We start from the raw sequence: 8801 nt of genomic DNA, 5'->3' as shown, positions 1-8801 counted from the left end.
CAAATAAATTGCTTCATATTTATCTAAATTGAATTTGAAATAAATTTCAAATGTGGGATAATCTTGGAGGTGGAATAAAGAATTATGCTATCTTAACATTTGAGAAAAAATCTTGTGAAAAAGTCACACGTGGAAATAGGAGAAAATGACGAGGAAACAGCTTTTAGCTCAACCAAGAAGGGAAACGAAATCTGACATTTTGTTACGGGGAGATAAATTTGAAGAGAAAAAACAAAAAAACAATTATAGAAGGAAAAGTTGTATTGATTGCAACTCATGGGGCAACAGGATATCAGAATAATTGACAAGCTGTGGCTGTGATTGGACGTATACCCAAAAGGATTGATTCCATTGGGTGGATAAAGCCTGTGAGAAGCTCAGAGTGAGGGTCCAGAGCTCTTGTGTGTGAGTTGTGAAAGCAGGGGAGAGAAGGAGGGAGGAAGAGAGATGGGGAAAGGAGGCAATTCTGAGGATGCTGTTTCAGGCAAGGAGCATGGAGAGGAGAACATGGCAGCTTGGCTTCTTGGCGTCAAGACCCTCAAGATTCAACCCTACATTCTCCCTTCTCTGGGTATCATTCCTTTTCCTCCCTTTGTGTTTTCTTTCTTTCAAGTATCATTTCATAATTTCCCTTTAATTTTGTGTTGTTTTAGGCCCTTATGATGTCAGAGTTAGGATCAAAGCTGTAGGGATATGTGGAAGTGATGTTCATCACTTCAAGGTGGAGTCATCTCTGCAATTCTCATTTGCTTTCTACTATAGACCTTCTTGATTCAAAGACTAATTCAGGGTTTTTTCCTTTTTCTTTTTTCTCAATCTTATCAGACAATGAGGTGCGCAAATTTCATTGTGAAGAAGCCAATGGTGATAGGGCATGAGTGTGCTGGCATCATAGAAGAAGTTGGGAGTGAAGTGAAGAATCTTGTAGTAGGTGACCGGGTTGCTCTGGAGCCCGGTATTAGCTGTAACCGATGCAGTCTTTGCAGGAATGGTCAATACAATCTATGCAGAGAAATGAAGTTTTTTGGATCTCCTCCAACCAATGGTTCTCTAGCTAACCAGGTAATTGCTCTGTTGAAAACAGAGCTTTTAGTTTTTATGCTTTGTTGGGTCTTCTTTGATGTGGGTTTTCCTTTAGCTTGGAGTGACCATTTGGGGATGATGCCTGGCCTTGACAATATGCTCTTTCTTGTACTAGGTGGTCCATCCTTCAAATCTTTGTTTCAAACTACCTGACAATGTGAGCTTGGAGGAAGGAGCAATGTGTGAGCCGCTCAGTGTCGGCATCCATGCTTGTCGCCGTGCTAATGTTGGCCCTGAGACCAACGTACTGATCATGGGATCAGGCCCCATCGGCCTTGTCACAATGCTGGCTGCTCGTGCTTTTGGAGCGCCGAGGATTGTCCTTGTGGACGTAGATGATCAGCGACTAGCTATTGCAAAAGATCTTGGCGCAGACGATATTATCCGGGTTTCAACGAATATTCAGGTTTGGTTTAACTATTTCCATGTATATTTCCTTCATTCCAGGCCTAAGCATCAGGGGTGTTGAACCAGGAGTTACCACATATATCTAGTGCCTTGAAAATCTATCATTTGGTAAGGGATTCCATTTCTTTCCATTTAACAATACTATTGGTTTTGACCTCTGAAGGATCTAGATGAAGAAGTGGCAAAAATACAAAGCACAATGGTTACTGGAGTTGATGTGAGCTTTGATTGTGTCGGCTTCAACAAAACCATGTCAACAGCTTTGAACGCGACTCGAGCAGGCGGTAAAGTTTGCCTTGTGGGTTTGGCCCAGAGTGAGATGACTGTTCCTCTCACTCCAGCTGCTGCCAGGTAATTGATCTATGATTTCTCTGTTTGTCATCTATATTTGATCGTTTTCCTCAATGTTTTCAGAACCCAAAAAGTTATTGGTTCTGATCATCGATCCGATTTGAACACCTGAACGGTGACCTCAAAATATATATTTTATATATTATTAAAATAAAATAATTAAACTCATATAGGACATTTTAAAAATCAATATAAAATAAAAATAAAGTAAAGTGGAAATGATTCAAATTTAAATTGATTTAATGAGAAATGAATAATAAATAATGAATATTCAATAAATCAATATACGATAAAATATTAAATATTAGGAAAAAAAATAAAATGCAATATTCCAACTTTGCAATTCGGTGATTCAGAGGACTGTCAGCATCCTCGTAGGCGCCGGCTCCAGCGGCGGCGGCAGCTGGAGGATAGTGCAGTCCGGACCGACCAGTCCAGTCCAGATTTTAAACCATGGTTTTCTTTTACTTTCACTGTTCCATTGATAAACCAACCATACTTCTGGGTGTTGAATTTGGGAAGAACCCACACACCCCCACCCCAACAGAGTTACATCGACCTCCATCTTCTTTCTATCCTATGCTTCTACTTTTGTTTAGGGCTTGATTTTGTATGTTTAATAATTGTGGTTTTTCTTTTGGGGCAACAGGGAGGTCGATATTGTTGGCATATTCCGCTATAGGAACACATGGCCGCTCTGCCTTGAGTTTTTGAGGAGTGGCAAGATTGATGTTAAACCCCTGATAACCCACAGGTTTACTTTCTCACAGAAGGATGTGGAGGAAGCCTTTGAAACCAGTGCTCGTGGGGGTAATGCTATCAAGGTCATGTTTAATCTCTAAATGGAGATCAGGCTATGTTTCTAGGCGATGAAGCTTGCTGCTTTTGATTTCATCTATCTATTGTTTGTGGAGACCGATAGTAATCTACATGGTAAATAAACAACAATCATCCTCATGGATGATTGTTGAAGGATATTATGTAGTAATAAACTATTGTTCTCTCTTTTAACTATTTGCATGGGGTGATATGTTTTCTATGAAAATATTCTAGGCTATGTTGTTATTTATCTTCTTCCTTCATCAAAATGTTTTCCAAATTCTTGCTAACCAAACAAGCATGAACATTCTTTTCATTCCCAAAAAATCTTCAGGGTGAAAGCATGGATGAGAAAAGAGCAGAGCCGTAACATTTGAATTCTTTTAGCAAAAGAAAACCAATCATATAACAATATGATTTCAGCTTAATCACATCCTTTGGTATTTATAACATTCTATCATCATCCAATATCATGAAAAACTACTGAACGCATAAGTTAAAATGAAGATGGTTAAGTTTACTTGTTTACCTTTAAAAACTGTCTTTGAGATCTCCAAGATCCATGAAGCCATTCACTTCCCTTGCGATGTGTCAGGGCGCCTGCTATTTCTTCGGTCATCAAAATCTCCACCACTGCACCATGTTTGGACACCTGAAAATGTTCATGGCTCCCAAGTTCTGTAAAATGCACAGTTACCATGTAGGATGCTTGTTAGCATTTATCCCCATAACAAAAGAATGCTTGGGGTTTGAATAAATCAATCTGAGAATATCTGGTCAGTAATCTGAAAGCTGATATCTGGCTGGGTTCTCATCCCGTGATGCTGTGCCTTGCCACAGACTAAGTTTCTTTATCACCATAGAGAAGTAAAGGGCCTCTTTTCACAGCTTTCTAACTGTACAGAACTGTCTCTAGGGTTACAAAGAAAATTCAGGCTGCATTAGGGTTTACACTATAAGCTTTTGATTCCAAGCGCCAAAACCACCTCATCAAGTTGCTTCACAACATCAGGCAAGCCATGGTGAATTCTAAGACCACTATACTTTCAGCTGCAACATTAACCAACCTTTATTTCACCCACGCAAAGGTGAATTTCAAAAAGCCTGACTATTCATTCCCACATAGAAGCAAATCAGACTCTGACAAGGATGATATTTGGATAAAGTACCGAATAGGATCATCTTGTGGACAATGCTAGCTGTATGAATATAAGGTACAGTTTATTTTTAAGTGTCTGCACCTATTGTTCATATATTGATTGTCCTATAACTGCCCATGCATTGATTTAGGGATATCTTCACTTTTACATACTGTAAAATCATTCCTTGTTTCAACTTGGAGAAGACCAGGTTCTTGAGAGTAATTTGACACCATGCCATCCACTTCAATAGAACTACTCCCAGATGGCTTCTGCACATCACCATCATCCATCAACTCTCTCATTTTCATAGCATCATCCCATCTATCCACCCCTGCATAGGTATTAGATAGAAGAACATAATTCCCACTATCACATGGATCCAATTCAAGAAGCCTCTTGGTGGCAATCTCAGCTAGGACAACATTTCCATGAAGCTTACAAGCACTCAGCAAAATCCTCCATACTACAACATCAGGAACTATTGGCATTTTCTTTATGAACTCATATGCCTTATCTATGTTGCCTGAGCGGCTCAAGAGATCAACCACACACCCGTAATGCTTCATAGCTGGTACTAATCCATGAACACTTTCCATACTTTCAAAGTATTCCAAACCTTTATTCACCAACCCAGCATGGGCACAAGCTAGTAATATCCCAACAAAGGTTCCATGGGTTGGCTGAACACCTTCTCTCAACATTTGTGAGAAGAGGTCAAGTGCAGAATTGGCAAAACCATTCACAGCAAGGCCTGAAATGACAGAAGTCCATGACACAGAGTCCTTATCTTTCATTCCGTGAAACACTTCCAATGCCTTCTCTACCATCCCACATTTGCAGTACATATCTATCAAGGAGTTCCCCACATAAATATCTGCTTGTACACCATGCCTGCGAATATAGTCGTGAACAGCCCATCCCACATCCAGCTTGCCTAGATGGGCACAAGCTGAAAGCACACTAGCCACTGTAACTTTATCAGGTTTCACCTTAGCTGCCATCATTTCTTGAAAAAGCTTCACTGCATCTGAAAATTGGCTAGCTTGAGAGTAACCTGTTATCATAGAGGTCCAAGAGATCACATCCCTCTTCGGCATGTTATCAAAAAGCTTCCGAGCTGCAGTTAAATTTCCCACTTTTGCATACCCCATGACCAAGGCGTTCCAAGAAACAATATTCCTTTCCCGCATCCTATCAAAAACTCCTTGTGCCAATTCAGCTAAACTACGCCTCCCATACATATCAATCAAAGTGTTTCCCAAGTAAACATCAATCTCAAGATTATTTTCCTTTATGTACTTCACCATTGAATCAGCAAACTCCCAATCACCCAAATGGCTACAAGCTAAAATAATCTTCACCATAGTCACTGCATCAGCCTTTATATTTGCTGCTGTCATAGCATCAAAAAGGCGTAACACTTCCTTATATTTATTGTACTGACTATAACCACAAATCAAAGTGTTCCAAGAAACCAAATCCCTATCCAGCATTCCATCAAACATTTTCTGCGCAAAACCCAATTGACCACACATTGCATACATATGAATCAGAGCATTGGAAACAAAAAGATACGACTCAAACCCGAGTTTCAGAGCATGAACATGAATCTTTCGTCCAGACACAATATCCGAGACCCGAGCACAGGCCTTGAAAAGAAATATAAGAGTCAGATTATTCCCAGTTATTCCTTGGTGATGCATACGAGTATACATGTGGATTGCTTCAACTGGATGGTCACTTTGTGACAAACCCCGGATCATATGGTTCCAAACAACCAATGTGGGACATTCAATCTGATTAAAAACGAGATGGGCTTTGTGCAGATTTGTGGATGATAGAGAATACGATCTGATAACATCAGACATTAAAAAGGGGTCAGTGTGCAATTGGGTTCTTATGAGGTGTGCGTGGAGCTCTTTACTGGTGTCCGTGGATATTGAATTCTTGGATACTCGCCCTGATTTTGGGGCCATAGAAGAGCTCGTGAAGAGACGCGTATTGGGCGTCGCGAGTTTCATGAGAAATTGGAATGATTATGGAAGACAAATGGAGGGAAAATTTGAATGAGGATCATAAAAAATCTTGGATAGATGTAACCTCCCGCCCGGAACCAGGCAACGTGACTTGGGTCGCGATTTATGAACGAGGGTCTCATAAAATCTTATATTAACTGGGCTTTCCAGGTCCACAATAAACCGATTCTGATTTCAGTGGGTGGGCCTAACCTTGCATATGGCCCATCAACGTTTTTTCTTTCTGGTGGATTTTCAATATCCCATGTACTGTGGAAGAGCCAAACAGTTTCCTTTTTATTGAAGGCTTGACTATTTTAACAGTTCACATGTGAGTATAGAATTTTGGATGAAATTTGCCCTTTAATCAAACAAAATGTTTGTTTTAGGCACATTCCAAAACTATTGTTTGAATTAATTTTTTTTTAAAAAAAATTTAAAAATTATTTTCAATTGTTTTACCGAGACTATTTTAAAGAAATAATTGAAAATAAAACATATATAAAAGTTATTTTCAAAAATTATTTAAAAACAAACCTTTTAAGTTTTCAAATAAATTTTTATTTTATAAAATATTATAAAATTATTTTTTAAGACTGTTTTAAAAAACTATTTTTGATGGCTATTTTGAAAATGTTCTCAAATTGCCAATTTTTTTTTTTTTTTTTGAAATAATTTTTTATAACGAGAATGTTCCCACTTCCCAGCCCTAAGTTCTAAATAATTTTTGAATAAGATAACTCTTAGTAAGGTTTCTTCAATTTGAGAAAAAAAAAAGGTTAATTAGGCCATTTTTGGTAACTGTTTAAAAAAACAGTTCTAAAAAATAGTTTTTAAAAATTATCTTTTGAAATGCTTTTAACATATTTTAAAAATTTTTAAATATGTTTAAATTTTTTTTTTTTGGTCTAATGCTTTGTTTTTAATTTTCTCTACATGTTTGTATAATTTTTTTTTTAAAACAACCCTTAAATAAATAAATGAAAATAACTAAAAACAACTAAAAAAAATGTTTTTTAAAAACATCATTTTTTTTTTGTTTTTAAGAATAGAAAACAGAAAATATTTTTCTAGTTGTCAAATCGTGTTTTTTTATTTTTTTTGTTCCGAAGAACATAAAATTATTCTAAAAAACAATTGTAAAACAAGACTTTAGTTTTTTTTTTAATGGATATTCTTTTAGCATTCTAATTTAAAAACATTTTTTAAAATTACTACTAAATGCGATTTTATAAATATATTATAATAATAGTTACATTTTCTGACAAATTAAGCTAATATACTATTTTCTTGATAGGGCAAGGTCCGGGCTCATACCAGAGTGTTTAGGACCAGGCCAGTTAATCCTATGGCTGACGTCTGGGTGGCTCAACATATTGACAGTGGCTCTCAGTCCAATGTGTTGGTCTGGTCCACACCTAGCTCAACCATCCAATATACAGAGCCATGACTAATTCAAAGTGGCCAGACCCACAAGGTTCAATTCTCTATGTGTATGCTTGCCATACAACCAATAAAATAAACCTAGAAACCATATGGAAGGGCCCAAATGATTGTTTCAAAAAGAGTAGGTGACCTACAACATATATTTTTCTGATAAGATTTAAACTCCAGCCCTCCACTGCTGTCTTAAGATGTGAAAATTATGAGTGGTGGTAGCGGTGTGGTGGTGGTAGGTGGTGGTCTAGGAGCGTTGGAGTAAAGGAACACAAGGAACACAAGTCAAACCATGATCCTTCTAGGCCCTTGGTGGGTCTGTTCCTAAGTCAACTATGCTAACCATTACTAATCCCAAATATGGTTTGGCTTAGACCATATAATGGGGCAGTTACCAGTCATTTTAATATAGAAGAATCAGAATAAAGACACATATCCCATGCGTCACTGTCCTAAATGATCGACATTTGAAGCAAATAATGTGGCCGAAATAAGCTTCCAAATACACTAATGCTATGACATCGGATGATTGAGATTTCCCACAAACTATTGTTGGTGTTCAATGCATTCAATGATGACAGATGCTGACATGGAAACACATTTGCCACCATTCTTCTTCCTTTTTCCCCCTATTTTTATTCTGTGACTTAGGTTTTTTGTCCTACTTTCTCCAAAATTCTAAACTTGATCAAAATAAGTGGCTGATTACTTCTCTAAATCAACCTTTGATTCGATTCATGCACCTTGACCAACTTTGTTTCGTGAATTCGGATACCATTGACCCATGGTAGCTTCTCGCTACCAATCCCTATATATATAGTATTATCAGCTTGATGGATTGGTTAATCATGAAGTAAGTAGTACTTCATTGATTAAAAAAGGTATACCCTAAATTGGAATATGATGAGATCGAGGAAAACAAGCAACATATATATATATTTTGCCCAAACCATATAAACATGTTTGGTCACATAAGATATCGGATACTGCTTAGTCCAAATTGTAGAAGCATCTGTATTGGACCGGCTTTGAACTTACATAAAGTTTAGAGTACTTAAGCTATGCCTTTTTAGTGTCATGCACAGTAAAGCTCAAGTGCAGGGCCGGTTTTGGTGTGGCACTAACTTTAATTAATGGGGTACGTGCTAATCATTAGTGCTCATTACATTTACTTAACTAACCAACAATGATAAATGGGGTATGCATGGGTCCAAATGACTCGAAGAGTTCGGTGGATGAGTTGAAAATTGGTCAAGTACTTTGATTTTTCTTAACATTTCAGCATAGAAGTTGGTGGTACTACTCAACATTACCTCTGAATCGACTGCAGAATATGTCATATATACCAAGCTCAAATAGGTTGTAGGATTTCAAAATTGGGGAATGTAGCATGGTTGGGATCATGCGGAGGAGTAACCATCTGCTAAAGGTTAGGGTTAGGGTTAGGGTGGGGTGTGTTGATAGCTAGGCGTAAAAGTATTCATTGACTTCATCGTTGATGGGAACCCTGAAATGTCTACAGGCTCAAAATCGTGGAAGAGGGTTC

General features: G+C 37.7%; 2 protein-coding genes across 2 annotated transcripts; one reads left to right on the top strand and one right to left on the bottom strand.

The window, feature by feature from the left end:
- Positions 1–368: 368 nt before the first annotated feature.
- On the top strand, positions 369–2911 carry LOC117933500 (L-idonate 5-dehydrogenase). Its single transcript, XM_034854880.1, has 6 exons — positions 369–571; positions 654–721; positions 826–1062; positions 1199–1489; positions 1655–1842; positions 2492–2911. Exons 1-6 carry the CDS (start codon positions 448–450, stop codon positions 2682–2684), a joined length of 1101 nt encoding a protein of 366 aa, XP_034710771.1. The 5' UTR covers positions 369–447; the 3' UTR covers positions 2685–2911.
- Positions 2912–3022: 111 nt separating this feature from the next.
- LOC117933499 (pentatricopeptide repeat-containing protein At2g22410, mitochondrial-like) lies at positions 3023–5931 on the bottom strand. Its single transcript, XM_034854879.1, has one exon. The coding sequence runs from the start codon at positions 5822–5824 to the stop codon at positions 3926–3928; it is 1899 nt and encodes a 632-aa protein (XP_034710770.1). The 5' UTR covers positions 5825–5931; the 3' UTR covers positions 3023–3925.
- Between the last annotated feature and the right edge of the window lie 2870 nt (positions 5932–8801).

Source organism: Vitis riparia, chromosome 16, assembly GCF_004353265.1.
Source record: "Vitis riparia cultivar Riparia Gloire de Montpellier isolate 1030 chromosome 16, EGFV_Vit.rip_1.0, whole genome shotgun sequence".
Classification (NCBI taxonomy): domain Eukaryota; kingdom Viridiplantae; phylum Streptophyta; class Magnoliopsida; order Vitales; family Vitaceae; genus Vitis; species Vitis riparia.
This window is presented reverse-complemented; position numbering and strand designations above follow the sequence as displayed.